We start from the raw sequence: 19175 nt of genomic DNA on the forward strand, positions 1-19175 counted from the left end.
CAGATGACCACCAGAGAGAATCGGGGATCACCTCCCCTTACTCTCCCAGTGGTCACTAACCCCCTCCCACCCTCAAAAAATATCTTTCAAAATATTTTTGCCAGCCTCTATGCCAGCCTCAGATGTTATACTCAGGTCCGTGACAGCAGTATGCAGGTCCCTGGAGCAGTTTTAGTGGGTGCAGTGCACTTCAGGCAGGTGGACCCAGGCCCATTCCCCCCTACCTGTTACGTTTGTGGAGGAAACAGCGAGCCCTCCAAAATCCACCAGAAACCCACTGTACCCACATCTAGGCGCCCCCCCTTCACTCGTAAGGGCTATGGTAGTGGTGTACAGTTGTGGGTAGTGGGTTTTGGGGGGGGGGGGGTTGAGGGGCTCAGCACACAAGGTAAGGGAGCTATGTTCCTGGGAGCAATTTATTAAGTCCACTGCAGTGCCCCCTAGGGCATGTCAGGGGGCCAGTGCACTACAAATGCTGGCTCCTTCCATGACCAAAGGGCTTGCATTTGATTGTTTCTGAGATGGGTGTCCTTGGTTTCCATTATCGCCGAAAATCAGAAACGACCAAGTCTAGGGGACAACCATCTCTAGGGACTACCTAAATTTCAAGATTTGGGTGTCCCCAACCGTATTATCGAAATGAAAGATGGACGTCCATCTTTTTCGATAATACGGGTTTCCCTGCCCCTCCATCGGGACATTTTGCGAGGATGTCCTGAACAAAACTTGGGCATCCCTTTCGATTATGCCCCTCCAGGTGTATCTATAAGCAGTGAATGTGACTCAGGGAATTGTGCACCAAGGCTCCTTCCAGAACCCTTAATATGGCCACCAGGTATCACTGTAAGCAATGACAATGATTCTTTGGGAATGTGAATGCTGCCTTATGGGGCTGGATTTATATATAAGCTACATAAACTTTAGCCTCACATTGCAAGTCAAGAACTTGCCTTGAGTTTAACTAACCATCAAATTATCCCAACTGACTCTGTACCATGCATCTTGATCAAACAAATCCGCAGTCAAGCGGAGAACTCAAACGCCCCACGGGTGAACACAGGTATATGAGAAAGTGGGATGTTTGACCAAGGCAAAACAAAACCTGGAGAGATGAATCTCAAGAACACTTGTTTTCCTCAATAAACAAGTGTTCTTGAGATTCATCTCTCCAGGTTTTGTTTTGCCTTGGTCAAACATCCCACTTTCTCATAAAACCATGCATCTTGATCCCATCATATATCTGCTCTTGGTCCCTCAGCTATGTGGTAAGCCGTATTGTAGAAAATCTTTAGCATCATATCTATATTAGTTGAATGTTCTAATGCTTCTTATTAGGTTTATCATTAGTATTATGCTAACATTGTATTATATCTCTGGTATTTGAATTCCACTGCTGTTAAATGTGTGTATTTTTTTATACTGTTTCATTGTAGTTCTATTATTAGGTTTCAATTTACTGTTTTCAAGTTTACTTCATTTATTGTATTTATGTTTATTCTTGGTCATTTTACTATTGTTATGCTGTTAACAAAATTGTAAATTGTATGTTAAACTGTACCTGCTGTACATTGCCTTGGGTGAATCCCTTCATAAAGGTGGTTATTAAATCACAATAAATAAGTAAAAGAGCCCTCATGCTTCACTAGCATGGAAAATATTGAACCCAAAATGTACTTCTTACTTAATCAAAGGGGGCTTCTTAAATGTTTATTTATTTATTTATTTATTACATTTGTACCCCGCGCTTTCCAACTCAAAGCAGGTTCAATGCAGTTTACATAGTAATTGGGATTACAAAGTATTGGTGGAGAGAAATAAGTTGAGTATTATCGGAGTAATAAAAGAAACAAGAATGCAGGAACTTAGGGGTCATAATAAGCATAAATTCTGCCCTGCTTTGCAGTATCCTCAGCTGACTTGAACAGTAGAAGGTTTGATTCAAGGACTAAACCTCAGACTTTCCACATGGTAATGCACAGCACAGCCACTGGGCTGGCCTGGAAGTACCTTCATTTCCTAACATATATCAAAGGCTGCTGTGTCCCTTCTTTGACAGGTCATCCACGGGAAGTCTTCAAGTGTGCCTCTCCACATGCGTTCTAACCATATCCAGAGTTTATTTCTCCTCCCTTTGTTGCCCTCTGCAGGTGTCACAGCATGTGATGGAGCAAATGGGGCAGATTGATAGAGGCATGTCCCAGACCACATCTGAGCATCTTTACCAACTCTACATGGACCTGAAGGAACTTTATAACCTCTGCATCAACCTGCCCAACAGGTAGCATGTACGCATTCACTACTAGTCAAGACCCTTACTCATTAGGATACAGCAGGGAAGAAGAGGTGGAGCCTGGGAGCTGATGAAAGAGGAGTTTCAGGAATCTGCAGCCAGGGATTTGACTAGTATTTGTGGCCTATCTGAAAATACTTAAATGGAAATTAAAATCTTTCAGTGGCCATGGCACACAAAAAAATATCTGGATATTCAGTACCACTGTCTAAACATGGATGGCGCTATTGCAGCAAGGGAGTAAGCCAGCCCTCTGAGTTTGGGTGGCCAAGTGGTTAGCGTTACCATATTTTGTCCCCCCCAAAGGAGCACATGCCCTGCCCCCTTTCACACCCTGCCCGCCCCCTTTCACACCCTCACTCCGCCCCCTTTCACACCCTCGCTCCATCCCCTGTCACATTTTCCCCTTCCCCCTGTCACACACCCCGTCACTCCCCCCCTCCCCTTACCTTACTACTGCCCTGGTGGTCTAGTGACCTCTTTGGAGCAGGAAAGAGCCCCCTCTTTCCTGCCTGGAGCGCTGCCCTGCATGCATCCTTCCTGTTGCTAATCTCAGCGCCGATTCAAAATGGCCACCAAGAGTTGAAGTCTCGCGAGGTCACTTCAACTCTCGGTGACCAATTTGAATCGGCGCCAAGATCAGCAACAGGAAGGATGCATGCAGGGCAGCGTGCCGGGCAGGAAAGAGGGGCCCGAAGGCGGAAGAGGTCACTAGACCACCAGGGCAGTAGTAAGTAAGGGGAGGGGAGGCTAGCAATCTGCCCGTTTGTCTGGATTTCTGGACAAACGGGCAGGCTGGTGGGCGAGCCGTCCGCCCACCAGCCTGCCTGTTTGTCCAGAAATCCGGACAAACGGGCAGATTGGCAAAACCCGCCCGGCTACCCTGACATGTCCTCAAAAAGAGGACATGTCCGGGTAAATCCGGACATATGGTAACCCTACAAGTGGTGGACTGGGGGGGGGGGACCAGCACATTCCCTCCCCTCCCCCTGTGTGCATGTTAAAAATACTTTTTATGGCGGGGATGCCGAGGCCCCATCCGCCAAATAAATTTGCTGCTGAGCCACTCCGCTCCTCCTTTTTGCTGTTGCAGGAAACGGGAAGTCGGTGGCATGCCTCCAGCTGCTGACACTGGGACTCCTCACACATGCTTAGTTTGTGCAAGAACTGGACATGCTTGGGGAGTCCTGGAGTTGGTGGCTGGAGTCACACCACTGACTTCCTGTTTCTTGCAGCAGAAAGAGGAGGACAGGGACGACTTGGCAGTGAATTTTTTTTTGACTGTCAAGGCCTCAACATCCCTGCCATCCTTTTAATGGATGAATGATGCAGGGTTTGGAGGGGGCCTAGGCCTCCAAGGCCCCCCATGGCTTAGCCACTGTATGGCAGTATCGGAATTTAACCCGATATTAGCAATATTCAATCCACTATCTGGATAACTTATCTGAGTAACTAAGGCAACCTTTTAGCTGTCCTAGGTTATCCAGATTCAGATAAATTCCAGCCCTGCCAAGGCCCCCACCCATGCTCTGCCTGGGCACATCTATGTGGTGCTGGGGTGGTCTGTAAGGATATTCAGTGGAATGATCTGTTTTAGGCTATAGCTCTTTTCATCAGTATCAATAGCATTTCCCATGCCCCCCCCCCTTTTTTAATAGCCTAATTTTTCAGATGATTAGAATTAGTAAGGATGGCTATGCGTGTGCACAGAGCGCAGTTCAATATAGTGCACCAAAAGATAAGCGCCAAAGTGTACGTGAAATGCTGGGCATTAAGGACTAAAGTCAGTATATGGCACCCAAATGTGGGCACTGAAAAAAAATCAGACTGACTGCTATTCTATAAACTGTGCTCTGAGGGCTCCTTTTACTAAGCTGTGGTAAGCCCAACACAGGATTACCGCTCGCTGTACACAAAGTACCGCCAGGCTACAGTAGAGGCCCGGTGGTACTTCCCACCCCTAGCGCGCCGTCATTTCCGGTGTTCCAAACATTTATTTATTTCTGTAGCACCAGAGTGTACCCGACAGTAACGGGGCAGTGCCACGTGCTTTCCAGTTACCGCCGGGTTATCGTGGGAGCCCGTACCGCCCCCCTCAATGGGTGGCAGTAAGGGCTTCCCCTCCGAAATGGCCGCGCGGCAAGTGCTTTACTTGCCGCACGGTCATTTCTTGTAGGTAAGCGAGACTTCCCTTTAACCAGCTGCGGTAAAAGGGGGCCTCTGCACACATGAAAAACAGGTCCCCTTTTGCTGCAGCTTGGTAAAAGGGGTCCTGAGTTGGGCACCGTATCCATGGCCAGCTGAACCCCGGTGTAAATCCCCATTACCTACAGTGGTGGAAATAAGTATTTGATCCCTTGCTGATTTTGTAAGTGTGCCCACTGACAAAGACATGAGCAGCCCATAATTGAAGGGTAGGTTATTGGTAACAGTGAGAGATAGCACATCACAAATTAAATCCGGAAAATCACATTGTGGAAAGTATATGAATTTATTTGCATTCTGCAGAGGGAAATAAGTATTTAATCCCTCTGGCAAACAAGACCTAATACTTGGTGGCAAAACCCTTGTTGGCAAGCACAGCGGTCAGACGTCTTCTGTAGTTGATGATGAGGTTTGCACACATGTCAGGAGGAATTTTGGTCCACTCCTGTTTGCAGATCATCTCTAAATCATTAAGAGTTCTGGGCTGTCGCTTGGCAACTCGCAGCTTCAGCTCCCTCCATAAGTTTTCAATGGGATTAAGGTCTGGTGACTGGCTAGGCCACTCCATGACCCTAATGTGCTTCTTCCTGAGCCACTCCTTTGTTGCCTTGGCTGTATGTTTTGGGTCATTGTCGTGCTGGAAGACCCAGCCACGACCCATTTTTAAGGCCCTGGCGGAGGGAAGGAGGTTGTCACTCAGAATTGTACGGTACATGGCCCCATCCATTCTCCCATTGATGCGGTGAAGTAGTCCTGTGCCCTTAGCAGAGAAACACCCCCAAAACATAACATTTCCACCTCCATGCTTGACAGTGGGGACGGTGTTCTTTGGGTCATAGGCAGCATTTCTCTTCCTCCAAACACGGCGAGTTGAGTTCATGCCAAAGAGCTCAATTTTTGTCTCATCTGACCACAGCACCTTCTCCCAATCACTCTCGGCATCATCCAGGTGTTCACTGGCAAACTTCAGACGGGCCGTCACATGTGCCTTCCGGAGCAGGGGGACCTTGCGGGCACTGCAGGATTGCAATCCGTTATGTCGTAATGTGTTACCAATGGTTTTCGTGGTGACAGTGGTCCCAGCTGCCTTGAGATCATTGACAAGTTCCCCCCTTGTAGTTGTAGGCTGATTTCTAACCTTCCTCATGATCAAGGATACCCCACGAGGTGAGATTTTGCGTGGAGCCCCAGATCTTTGTCGATTGACAGTCATTTTGTACTTCTTCCATTTTCTTACTATGGCACCAACAGTTGTCTCCTTCTCGCCCAGCGTCTTACTGATGGTTTTGTAGCCCATTCCAGCCTTGTGCAGGTGTATGATCTTGTCCCTGACATCCTTAGACAGCTCCTTGCTCTTGGCCATTTTGTAGAGGTTAGAGTCTGACTGATTCACTGAGTCTGTGGACAGGTGTTTTTCATACAGGTGACCATTGCCGACAGCTGTCTGTCATGCAGGTAACGAGTTGATTTGGAGCATCTACCTGGTCTGTAGGGGCCAGATCTCTTACTGGTTGGTGGGGGATCAAATACTTATTTCCCTCTGCAGAATGCAAATAAATTCATATACTTTCCACAATGTGATTTTCCGGATTTAATTTGTGATGTGCTATCTCTCACTGTTACCAATAACCTACCCTTCAATTATGGGCTGCTCATGTCTTTGTCAGTAGGCACACTTACAAAATCAGCAAGGGATCAAATACTTATTTCCACCACTGTAAATTAGGCGCAGATTCCCCGAACGCTGTATTAGTACGCACATCTGTAGTGAATGCCCCTGACCCTCCCATGGCCACGCCCCTTTTCAGTTGCTAAAGGATTTGCGTGTGCCTCTTTATAGGATAGCAATTAGGAAGATGCACTCAATTTTGAGTGCCATTTATAGAATTGTCCTACATGTGCTGTTCAATAATCCAGATGCCATTATAGAATAGAGCGTTAATCGACATTTTCACATGAAAAAGTACCTACTTATCTCCCCTTGTTTATGTTACGCCTACTCTGTGATGCAAATGCAGGCGCCTAGATGTTCTGTAAACGTGGGACCTGTCTATGCCCCTCCTTTGCCTTGCCCACATATAAGCCCCCGTGCAAATACATGCGCACAAGTGCTCGTATTCTGTAACCTTAGCATGCAAATGGCACTTACATTTAGGTGCTGAGATTCTAGAGTGAGGGGGACATTCTAGGAACAAAGCACCCAGTCTTCAGGTGAGGGGGGGGGGGGAGTACAGAGCTTTGGCAGGTGGTGAGTCATCTCCCTCTTCCCCCTGGCCTCAAATAAGCTCATTTTCAGATGATAGTTTCCTTGTACAAGCGGCAGCGCTATGGGCTTTTTGTTGTGTTTCAGGGATGTCCACTTGGCTTTGGAAGATTACCACCAGTGGTTCAAAGATGCCCTGCCCAGCTGGCTCCAGAAAGCCTACAGCACCGCTCTAGAGAGAGTCCAGAGAGCTGTTCAGATGGACCAGGTAACTGCAAGCTGCCAGCTTCTCATCGGGGACTCTGTTGCTTCCACAATATAGTTCTAGAATATATGTTTTTATAAAAGTTCTTCCTGTTACTTAGTGATACAGAATAGGGGATTTTAATGGCATTTAATGAGTCAAACATTGGGGCCCTTATTTCAGAAGCCCTTAAATAGCTGCATTTACACATGTATGTCAAATAAATGTTGAAACTCCAATTTTAGAAAACCTTGATGTCACACATGTAAATCTACAATACATGCATATGGAAATGGGGCGGGGTTTGGGTGGGTCTAGGGTGGAGCCAAAGAGTACAGACCTATATTCTGAGGGGAATGCATGTCTCTGATAACAGAATTTAGGTTTTGTAAAAGTGCTCATTTTGAGCAATGCTCTACAGGAGAGATTAGGGAAGTTCCCTTTTAATTCCCTGTGGGGAGTTTTTCCCTCCCAAAATTGATATTGCTGAATAATTAAGCGTCTGTACTTAATTGGGAGTATTTAGATGTGTAGGTTTCCAATATACATTTATGTCAGTACTTTCATGTCTATGTTCTGAAATACCCACACACGTATGTAAACGCTGACATGTAGATGCTTAGGTTGCTGAGTTGCCCCCATTGATGTTTTAGACGTTGACAGCTGAAAAATGGTTGCTCCCACCGCACGTAGCCAGTGCATGTGCATATATTTCAGAAAAGGTTTTATATTGGCAGATCCTTTTCTAACAGGCTACTGGAATTTGACATGTCCCAACCTGGATGTCTCAATTCCGATTTCTACATTCTATCTTGAATAAAGTAGTGTGGTAGCCACTTTCAAAGGTAAACAAAACAGAGAAAAGAAAATAAGATGATAGCTTTTTAATTGAACTAACAATACGTTTTTTGATTAGCTTTTGAACAGAACCCTTCTTCTTCATGTTGACAAATTTCAAAATATATAATATAAATATAAAGCATTCTAATGTCATATATATATATATATATGTATATATATACACACTCTTATGTAAAATGGGGCTGTAAATGTTTTAACCCACTTTTGAAAAACCAATTTGAATTATTTGCCCTTGTTGGTGCTATATTATTCAGTTGACATCTCTACCTCCTTCCGTCCCCTCACTGGTATTTTTCCCCTCAGCTGAAGCCTGTGACAGAGCTGCGTAAACACAGCTCATCCACTGTGGACCTCTCCACATGCTACACACAGATCATCAGAACGTGGCTGCAGCTGGAGTGGCCAGAACCTGAGGAAGCCTTCGTGATCATGGTGAAGTTCACAGAGGTAGGACCATGTGAGCTAGAGCAGGGAGTGTTGGTTGCTGTCTGCCTTTTGCTTCCCACATTCACCCTTTCCCTTGTTCTTTTGATTTGCAGGACATGTGCCGGATTGCTCTCACTTACTGTGCACTGATCAAGAAGAGGGCTGAGGAGATAGGGATTCAGGAGGATGAAGGTAGCACCGCCAACAAGGTAAGAGATTATAGACTGTTGTTCCTTGATCATGGGGTTAGTAATGTGAGACCACCACTAAGGACGCCATTTTTGATATGGCATCAAACAGGGCAGGAGCGACTGGGGATTGCTCCTGTCCAATGACCACTGGACAACCAGGGCATCAAGTGGTAGGTCCTTTGGGGGAGGGGGGGAGGTTGGGGCTTTGATTGAGGGAGTGGGAGTTGCATCTGTGGGTGTGGGGAAGCTCTGCTGGCTCTTGTAAGATGTGGCCTGAGAGCATCAAGCCACAGCTTTGAAGCCTAACACTCTCGGGCACATAGAATCAGTGGCGTACCAAGGGGGGGCGGTGGGGGCAGTCCGCCCCGGGTGCACGCCGCTGGGGGGGTGCCGCACGCCGGTCAGCGTCGTTTGTTTCCATGCTCCCTCTGCCCCAGAACAGGAAGTAACCTGTTCCAGGGCAGAGGGAGCATGAAAACGAACTACGCTGACCGGCGTGCGGCACCCCCCCAGCGGCGTGCACCCAGGGGGGAGGGGGTTCTTTCGCTGGGGTGGGGGGGTGTCCTTTCACCGGGGGGGGGGGGGGGCGCTGCACAGGGGGGGGGGGCGCTGCACCCGGGGGGGGGGGGCGGGGCGCATCGGCGATCCGCCCCGGGTGTCAGCGCCCCTAGGCACGCCACTGCATAGAATAACACTGTTTGTGAGCTGGCTCACAAGCAGCATTATTCTACAATGGGATTCAACTACCTACAGTACTGAGGTACCACAAGTTTCTGAATCCCATGATAAATCAAGGAGCAATAAAATCTCACCTTGATAACTTCTCTCCTTAAATCAGTGGTCTTCACTCATTTTGAAGTCAGGGCCACCTTGGAAATAAATGAGCTGAAGGAGAACTGCCAACTATTTTCCCATGTGAGGCTGTGACACTGCTGAACAGTGCTTGTCAATGACATCTGCCCCGCCAGCCTGTCTTCAAACCTTTTATTGAGAGTATCCTCAAGAAGGTGGGCATTACCAAATGCGTTCTCCATCTTTGAGAATTGCCTTGTCCTTCAAGCATGAAGCTTTTCCTCCCAGCCACTTTCTCCTTTCTGTCATGAGCTTGGGTACAGAGGCAAAGAGTAGCAGAAAAAAAAGCCAGAATGATGATGAGAACTGACCCAGAGGTCTCCAGGGGCTGCCGTTGGCCCTTGGGCCTTGCATGGAAGAACACGCCCCTTCTGCCTCGCCTCTCCCCATGCTTGGAACAAACTCCCTGAGCCCATATGCCGGGCCCCCTCCCTACCCATCTTCAAATCATTGCTCAAAGCCCACCTCTTCAATGTCGCCTTCGGCACCTAATCACTACATCTCTTCTCAGGAAATCTCATCTACCCCAACTTGACATTTCGTCCTTTAGATTGTAAGCTCTTCTGAGCAGGGACCATCCTTATTCGTTAATTTGTACAGCGCTGCGTAACCCTAGTAGCGCTCTAGAAATGTTAAGTAGTAGTAGTAGTAAATGGTTCTGGCTTAAGTATAATTCTCTTATGAAAGCATGAAATTCATTTCAGAACTGTCTGCTGATGAGACCACAGGAAAAGTGAAATTTCACTAGCAGACAGATGAATCAGGAGATGTTTGTATAGTGGTCTTTTCTCAGATCTTCTATACCCACAAGTAGGGAGGCAAAGCTAGCCAAAAGTTGGAACATTGAATTATAATGATTTTTTTCCCCCTCAGCTCTGTGTGGTGGTGAATAACATTGAACAGCTGCGTATGGTGCTTCTGAATCTTCCATCCCAGCTGGACTGGGAGCATTTAGAGCAGAAGGTGGCCCACATGGTAGGGCCAGACCAGTTTCAGCACACACTGCACAATCAGCTGGACAGCGTCGTGGCCTGCCTGGACCACGAGATCCGTGATGTGGTGCAGGCCCTGGCACAAAAGGTAGCTTTCTTTATCTTCCCTCATTTCTGTTACAAGCAAGACTATCACCCATTTGCTCAAACAGGTCCTCTTGCTCAGTGCTTGCCAACCTTTTCCTGGAGGCATCCCTTGCCGGTTGGGTTTTTAGGATTACCACCATGAATGTGCATGAGACGGATTTGCATGCGCTGCCACCATTGTATGCAAATCTGTCTCATGTATATTCATTGTGGATATCCTGAAAACCTGAACGGCTAGTTGTGTCCCAAGTACTGTGTTGAGACCCCCCTGCTCTAGCTCCACTGAACCAGTCAGTTTCAGGATATCCCTAAAGAACATGCATGTATTCTTTCTATAGCTTCACCCTTGCCTATTATACACGGGACCTGAGCAGTTACGGTCGAGGTATGGGACCTTTCAGTTTTGAATTCATTTTTCATCTTTCCAAACACAAATGCACCATGATTTGTTAAGCAGACGAGAATAAAGGGCCAGTCTTCTCCCTACACTCAGATTCTTTTCTGTAGCATTTTTTTTTAAAAAGCTCTCACTGGGAATACAGTTTTATTTTTAGCTTTGAAATTATGGGTGAGCCCTAGAAAAGACGCATTAGTTGAGTTTTAACAGTACAAAAACTACTCTCTAACTGTTTGCTTGTTTCTGTTTATTTTATTTATTTCAGCATTCTTATATCCCACTATTCCAAAAATATATTTATCCAGAACAGATAACATTGGTTTTGACTCGTAACCACTCGCCTCCACCTACCCTCCTCTCCTCCTTCCTGTACACATTAATTGATTTGATTTGCTTACTTTATTTTTTGTCTATTAGATTGTAAGCTCTTTGAGCAGGGACTGTCTTTCTTCTATGTTTGTGCAGCGCTGCGTACTCCTTGTAGCGCTATAGAAGTGATAAATAGTAGTAGTAGTAGTCTCTTGTAACCAGAGCTAATATTGTGATGTCATAATGCCTCAGGCCACCAATAAGAGCCAACCTCATCAGTGATGTCACAATGGCTTGATTGTCCTATACTTGGCTCACTTTTATTACATAGCTCTTTGAGCAGGGACTGTCTTTCTTCTATGTTTGTGCAGCGCTGCGTACGCTTTTGTAGTGTTATAGAAATGCTAAATAGTAGCAGGGGCGTATCTGAACTGCGGCGGTAGGGGGGGCCAGGGCCAGAGTGAGGGGGCACATTATAGCCCCCCCCCGCCGCCGCCATTGCCGATCCCCCTCCCCCCAGCCGCTGCCATTGCCAATCTCCCCCCGCCGTTGCTGTCGCCTACCTTCGCTGGCGGGGGACCCCAGCCCCCGCCAGCCGAGGTCCACGTCCTCCTGCTGCTGCCGGCTGCCTGTAAAAGAATTCCGTCAGGTGGCGGGGGACCCCCAACCCCCGCCAGCCAAGCCGAGCTGCCGTGGTCCTTTCATTTCTTCCACTAAAGCTGGCGCCAAAAGTTTCTTCTGAGTCTGACTGACGTTGCTGCACGTTGTACGTGCAGGACGTCAGACTCAGAAACAGAATGAAGCTCATTCTGTTTCTGAGTCTGACGTCCTGCACGTACAACGTGCAGCGACGTCAGACTCAGAAGAAACTTTCGGCGCCAGCTTTAGTGGAAGAAATGAAAGGACCTCGGCTTGGCTGGCGGGGGTTGGGGTCCCCCGCCAGCGAAGGTAGGCGACAGCAACGGAGGGGGAGGGTTGGCAGCGGTAGGGGTGTCCAGGGCGAAATCTGCGGGGGCCCAGGCCCCTGAGGCCCCAAGCAGATACGCCCCTGAATAGTAGTAGTAGTAGTAACAGAAAAGATACATGCAGAGAGACAATTTGGCAAATGACACAAAAGAAGGCACCTGATCTGGGAAGGCCAAACCAAACACATAAGCTGTAACATTTTTACCAAATTATTTATTCATGTCTGCTGTTTTCACATTTGGGATAGTCTGGGGTAATCACTCAGGTTTCTGATGACAAACAGCTTAGCAAGAGGTTTGTAAGAGGGGGATTGGCAAGGTAGATGAGGTTTCCGAAATAGAAACACCTCCCCCTACATGCAGCGGAAGGCAGGAAGCAGCAGGTGCATGTGAGAAGCATGCTCGGCTAGATGAATTATTGTTAAGTGTCCAACAGCTCTGCTGTAAAGGCTAGCCAAACCTTTTACCATGTTCTCTGTCCTGACAGCTGGAGGCTGATATCATCAAACACATCCGGGGTTTGTCTGCCTGCAGTGACTCCAGAGAACCAGCAGATGTAAGTAAGGGCTTCAAGGAAGCATTTGGCTTCGTTTTTCTTGTGGAATTGGATAATTGATGTGATCTGTCCATTCCTGTCCTGTCACTGTCCTCTGCCTCTTAGCCTAGTGGAGAAGTAGGGTCATAGGCGGTCGGTGGCCCAACTGTTTGGGGAGGCTAAAGGGGGCGGGGTTAGGGGTGGGGCCAGGGGTGGAGCTTAAACCCATAATTGTCTGATAGCTCACAGAAAAAATAAATAAAAATAAAATAATCACAATTAATACCTTTTATTAAATTTAGATATTAGATATGTATCATATGTCAAAGAATAAAGTGGTTGCTCAAAGCATATTCTAAGCACAATCGCTCAACTGCAAAACACTATGCACAACTTTGTGCAAAAACACACTCAGAACCTTACTGTACCATAAATATTACACTGGGCAGAACCTAATACACCAATATACCACCCATACGGAATATGCAGACCGTCAACAATATGAAACAAGGATCATAATATCACAATTCTCATGTAGAGCCACAAAACACCCTAATTCATGTTTAATGTGGGATAAAATGCCATAAATAAGTAAATTAAATATAAACTTTTAATGTTGAGCACTTGATTCTCAAAGTGGACATATTCCAAACACTATAATGAAAATAAAATGATCTTTTCTACCGTTGTTGCCTGGTGACTTTTTCTGATCATGCTGGCCCAGTATCCAATTCTGCTGCTATCTGTCCTCAGTGCAGGTCAGGAAGTCATCCTCGTCAAATATCTCCCTGGCAACCCAAGACACCTCCAGCCAACCCCCCTTGCTCTCCCAGCAGTAAGGTAAACAAACCATAAACCAATTTCTACAACTGGTTACACAAGGCTAGAGGGCTTTCACTGCAGCTCCTGCTGTGAAGATGGAGGTAAATCAACAATTTAAACCCCTCAGAGCACAGCAGGGGAGGCTTAGAGGGGCATAATCGAATGAAAACGTCTATCTCCATGGGCGTTTATCTCTGAGAACGGGTCCGTGAAGGGGCGGACCGAACCGTATTTTCGAAAAAAATAGATGTCCATGTTTTATTCGACAATTTGTGAGCTGGGCATTTTTGTTTTTCAGCGATAATGGAAAATGAAAGCGCCCAGCTCAAAAACGGATAAATCCAAGGCATTTGTTTGTGGGAGGGGCCAGGAGTCGTAGTGCACTGGTCCTCCTCACATGCCAGGACACCAACCGGGCACCCTAGGGGGCACTTTTACAAAAACAAAAAAAAAGGTAAAAGAGCTCCCAGGTGCATAGCACCCTTCCCTTGGGTGTTGAGCCCCCCAAATCCCCCTCAAAACCCACCGCCCACAAGTCTACACCATTACTATAGCCCTAAGGGGTGAAGGGGGGCACCTACATGTGGGTACAGTGGGTTTGGGGGCGGTTTGGAGGGCTCCCATTTACCAGCACAAGTGTAACAGGTGGGGGGGATGGGCCTGAGTCTACCTGCCTGAAGTCCACTGCACCCCCTAATAACTGCTCCAGTGACCTGCATACTGCTGCCAGGGAGGTGGATATGACATTTGAGGGTGAACATAAAAGGTTGTGAAACGGCATATTTTTGTGGTGGGAGGGGGTTTGTGACCACTGGGGGAGTCAGGGGAGGTCATCCCCGACTCCCTCCAGTGGTCATCTGGTCATTTAGGGCACTTTTTGGGGCCCTATTCATGGAAAAACAGGGTCCAGGAAAAGTGCCCTAAATTCTCGCTAAAAACGCATATTTTTTTTCCATTATCGGCGAAAGGTGCCTATCTCTGATCGGCCGATAACCACGCCCCAGTTCCGCCTTCACCACGCCTTTGACACGCCCCCATCAACTTTGTCCGCATCCGCGACGGAGTGCAGTTGAAAACGTCCAAATTCGGCTTTCGATTATACCGCTTTATTCGTTTTTGTGAGATAAACGTCTATCTCCCGATTTGGGTCACAATATAGGCATTTTTCTTTTTCAATTATAAGCTGGTTAGCCTCTCCAAGCCTCTTATATTGGGCGCCTATGAGTAGGGTGTCTCACTTCTTATTAAAGCACACTGGCACACTGGATAAACCCACAGCAGTGAACCTTACAAATAATTGGGGTAGCAGCGTATCAGGAGAACCCCGTATCTGTGTGGGTGCAGTTTCTAAAAACTCTGAGCGCGTGTCCTCCAATCTGAGTCTGCTCATAAGAACCGGCACAGCCTCAACCTTTGTATCAAGTGATGATCATCATTGCAAAATGGTCTGTCAGATCAGTAACTATAAGTGACTAAGAGCCATGCATGAAATAGGAAAAAAATAAGTACATATAAGTATTACCATACTGGGAAAGCCCAAAGGTCCATCGAGCCCAGCATCCTGTTTCCAACAGTGGCCAATCCAGGTCACAAATACCCGGCAAGATCCCAAAAATGTACAAAACATTTTATACTGCTTATATATAGATGTAGATAGATTCCATCCTTAAGACTTATGAATGGAAAGAGCCTCTTATAACATTGGGTTGTCCCTAAAAACATGGGCAATTCAAGCCAGCCCATAGGTGTGCTCAGGGGCGGGGCTTGGACAGAGTTGTGATCTACATATCTAATATAATAATTTGCACCTCCAACGTTCTGAAGCTGGCTCCGTGGCAGTGTGGCAGTGAAGCCGTGTAGTGTTCGTAGGGTTCATAATTGCACTCCCGATCACTGCCCCGCCCTTGAGGGAACTCTGTGTAGTTACCAGGCAAAGAAACACGACGTCAGAAGGAGAAGGGACCAACCACAAGCAATCGCAATCGCCCTCAGTGCCCCGCTCTCCGAGGGCAGGGAAAGCTGCATGTTAACGCGACGTCAGAAGGAGAAAGGACCAACCACAGGCAATCGCACTCGCTCTCATTGCCCCGCCCTCGGAGGGAAGGGAAGGCTGCATAGTAATGCCCGTGACCAGAGAACAAAGGACCAGGGTGGCGGGAAGCATACAAACCAACTGACAGGACTCTCACTTTCAAGAAACTTGAACTCTGGAAGGGGAGAAAAATGCTCCACGAAAAACACACTGAACTCCAAGGTACAGACATCAAAGGAAGAGGCAAGTGGACAGAACAGAAGGGGAGAGCAATGTTTAATCACTCTCTCTCTCTTTCTCTCTCTGACAGACACACCCCTCCGCCCCCCTCCCCATTGGATTTGTCTCTCTTTACCATCAGAGCACATTTCTCCTAACACTTCCGTTAAAAACCTGAATGGCAGAAGATTATTACCTTGCTAGCGCCCGTTTCATTTCAATAAGGAACGGGCTTTTTTTACTAGTGTATTTTATAAAGTATGCTCTGACATTTAGGTGGGATCCAGAGCAGGGGTAGATTCTATGCTTAGAATGTAGGTGTGATTTCTGCCCGAGTTGTGCCATCATTTGATAAAGACAAATAGCCACCTTCCTGCCCAATTAACCTAGACACTCTCTGGTCAATATTCACAATGATTTAACAGGCCAGAACGGCCGCTGACCGATTAAATTGTATGTTCCGGGCTATCTGCTCATTTTCAATGGTACTTAATTGGTTTTCGCCACAGAAATTTAGCAGTTAGTGCCCAAGTGAAAACTGGCCATTTTGGAGGCATTCTGGGGGCAGAGTCAGCAGTTGGCCAGTTAAGTGCCAATATTAAGCACTTAACCGGCCAGAGTAACCGCATAAATGGGACCACATAAAGCACAGTCCTTATCTTTATGCGGTGTGGTTTTTCTAGCAAAAAAGGTGCCGGTACTCAAATGCTAGGCCACCCTTCAGGAGTAGGGTGATCACTGAGGGACCCACCCCATAATAGCCAGGCCTCCTGCAACCAGTCACAGAATCTGCAATCACAAGACATAATTGGTGTTTAGAACCTGAGCTCTATCATTAAAAATAACTATCTTTCGCAAATCTCTGAAGATATACTTCTTCAACAAAGCCTACAATGAGAACCGAGAACCGATAACCTCACTAATTCACCTCACCAACCCATTCAACTATGAAAACTCACCTTCTATAACTACCCTAATCACTCCCTTCCTTCTTCTCTCTTCCCTACTTAATCTCTGCACAATACTAACTGTATCTGATGTCCGGGAATGACAATGCTAACAAAACTATGTAAGCTACATTGAGCCTGCAATTAGGTGTGAAAATGTGGGATACAAATGCTATAAAATAAATAAAACTTGGGTTCTGTGGGTTAATTTTAGCAGACAATGGAAAAGGTGCCGGTACTCAGTATCCCCAAGTACCCCCTCAAAAAAAGCCCTGTCTTTATGTGAAAACCAGGGGCGTAGCCAGACACTCAAGTTTGGGTGGGCCTGGACCCAAGGTAGGTGGGCAGAACTCCACCTTCTTCTACAAGTGATTTGGTTTCTCCCTCTCTCGCCTGCATGCCATATGGTCTTTCAAACATCCCCTCTCCCCCGTATACCTTTTAAATAGTAGATTTTCACCGGCAGCAAACAGTTGTTGGGAGTTTTTGGCTGGTGGGGCTTGGGGTCCCTGCCAGCCACATTATAGGTGTGCTGCTAGTTGGTGGGCCTGAACCTAAAGTGGGTGGGCCTGGGCCCACCCCAGCCCACCCTTGGCTATGCCACTGGTGAAAACCCATGGTTGGTTTAGTGCTGAGTATCGACTTAACCAGCTATGTGTTCGCCGGCTCCGCATAAACTGGATATTCAATGCTGAAGCCTAGAATAGAGAGCTGCACAGGAATGGGGTTAGCGGGAATCCCGCAGTTCCAGCAGAACTCCTGTGGGGATCTCCTCCAGGTCCACGGGACTCCCGCGGGGATGGATGCAGATCCTGCGGGATTCCCACGGAAGTCTAGTGCCAGGCCAGCCTACCTATCCTTTCCTTGCGCCATGGCAATTATAATAGCACTAAGAAATAATAATGGATATGGTTGATAGCATTGAAATCCCCACAAGCACTGAGAGGGGAAGTTATCAACATGGGCTACTATTAAGAGGAGTTATTTTACCACAAGTCGGGTTATTTTAGTACAGGGGACGGGTGGGGATGGAGGGGATTCCAGTTGGGATGGGCGGGACAGATGAAATTTCTGTCCCCGTGCAGCTCTCTAGCCCAGAAATGGCCTGGCATTGAATATCCTGGAATAACACTGCTGGTGGTCAGCAAAACGCTCACCACCGCCAGCTGAATATTCACCTCTATGTCCTCTGAATGTAAAAAAAACACAAGAGATCGAAAAAACGATTGAATAAAGTACACAGCAACGTACAAAGCATTGCCAAGACAGAGCAGCCAAATTGGGGTTTGAAAGTTGCTGTGTACTTTCTTAAATCTTTTGTTTATACATAACTATGTACTGTGTTATGTCCAGCTCTAGTTACTAAAAGTGTTCTGTGTTAATTTCACCATCCTATGTCTCTTCATTTTTCTCTTCCTCATTCTATTTACAATTCTTTTTCTTTCCATTGCTGTATTTGTTTCTTGTCTCCAATCGCTCCCTCTTTTCCTCTTGTGTATGTCTGTCTCTTTCTGTACACCTCATTTGTCGTCTCACTGTCACTCTCTCCTGGCAGTGCGTTGTCCCCTTGATGACATTTCTGGAGGCCTCGCTGCAGTACATGAATGAGAACTTGGTCCAAGAGAATTTCAAAAGGTGAGCTGCAGTGCCCGAGTTTTCCCCTCTCAGTATGGCTGACAAGTGTTGACTCTTGCGGGTATGAATGGTGGCCTTTTCTCTTTCAGGCACCCATCAGACAACAGTGGTGCTCAAACTGGTCTTCAAGCTCCACATAGCCAGTTAGTTTGCTAACGAACGTGCATAAGAAAAATTTGTATGCACTACCTCCAATGTGGAATAAATACACTTATGCCTGACGTGGTCACATTTCACCTCGGGCTGCATCAGAGGCAAAACTACAGAGGCAGATTCAAAAGCACACTTCTCTCTACAGCAATAGTCTAGGTGAATTAACCTTAGAGCTGGAGATACCCTTGAGGACTTTCTGTAAGGTTAATTCACCTAGACTGTTACTCTAGAGAGACGTGTGCAAAAGACAGAAAGAAAACTTACAGAGCCATCTCACCCAATGCTCAACAAGACCATACAAATACAACTTATGTAAACTCCCCCCCCCACCACCACTTCCACCCCTTCCCCCATCACTTATGAGAAGCAAACACTCCATCCTATATAACCGAACCCTCCCCCTCCAATACCCACCTCCCCACTCTTGCTCACTATATTCTCAGGGAGTCTGTGGTAGAGAATGACAGAGCCAAGTGAATCCACTCTTCCATAGTCGGATCATATCTCCCCTTAAGGCGATCAGTAAGAATTACTAAATCACGAAGATGAACCACCTGCACCAACCAGTCCAGTTGTGTGGGTCCTGTGGTCTGCTTCTAAAGTGCTGTAATGACATCTTTAGCTGCAACTAAACACAGTCTCTTTAAGTTGAACCTGCCAGTGGAGACCCGAGAAGTATGCTTTTGACTTTACCTTTCTAGTTTTGCCTCTGATGCAGCCTTTGGCGAAACGTGGCCACGTCAGGCATAAGTTTATTTGGTAGAGTTAAGATCCTTGCTACTTTTATCTACATGTATTGGTCTGCTGTTT

The 19175-nt window shown here is 46.8% G+C and overlaps 1 protein-coding gene across 4 annotated transcripts in view; it reads left to right on the forward strand.

Moving 5' to 3' along the window:
* UNC13D (unc-13 homolog D) overlaps positions 1-19175 on the forward strand; it is a 118077-nt gene that overhangs the window by 72623 nt on the left and 26279 nt on the right. For all 4 annotated transcript variants that reach the window (XM_030208244.1, XM_030208245.1, XM_030208242.1 and 1 more), the window contains exons 20-26: positions 2148-2278; positions 6846-6966; positions 8107-8250; positions 8343-8438; positions 10146-10352; positions 12510-12578; positions 18133-18212. In XM_030208244.1, the coding sequence (XP_030064104.1) occupies positions 2148-2278; positions 6846-6966; positions 8107-8250; positions 8343-8438; positions 10146-10352; positions 12510-12578; positions 18133-18212 (848 nt within the window). The remainder of the gene's footprint in view (positions 1-2147; positions 2279-6845; positions 6967-8106; positions 8251-8342; positions 8439-10145; positions 10353-12509; positions 12579-18132; positions 18213-19175) is intronic.

The sequence above is a fragment of the Microcaecilia unicolor genome, chromosome 6 (assembly GCF_901765095.1).
Source record: "Microcaecilia unicolor chromosome 6, aMicUni1.1, whole genome shotgun sequence".
NCBI lineage: Eukaryota > Metazoa > Chordata > Amphibia > Gymnophiona > Siphonopidae > Microcaecilia > Microcaecilia unicolor.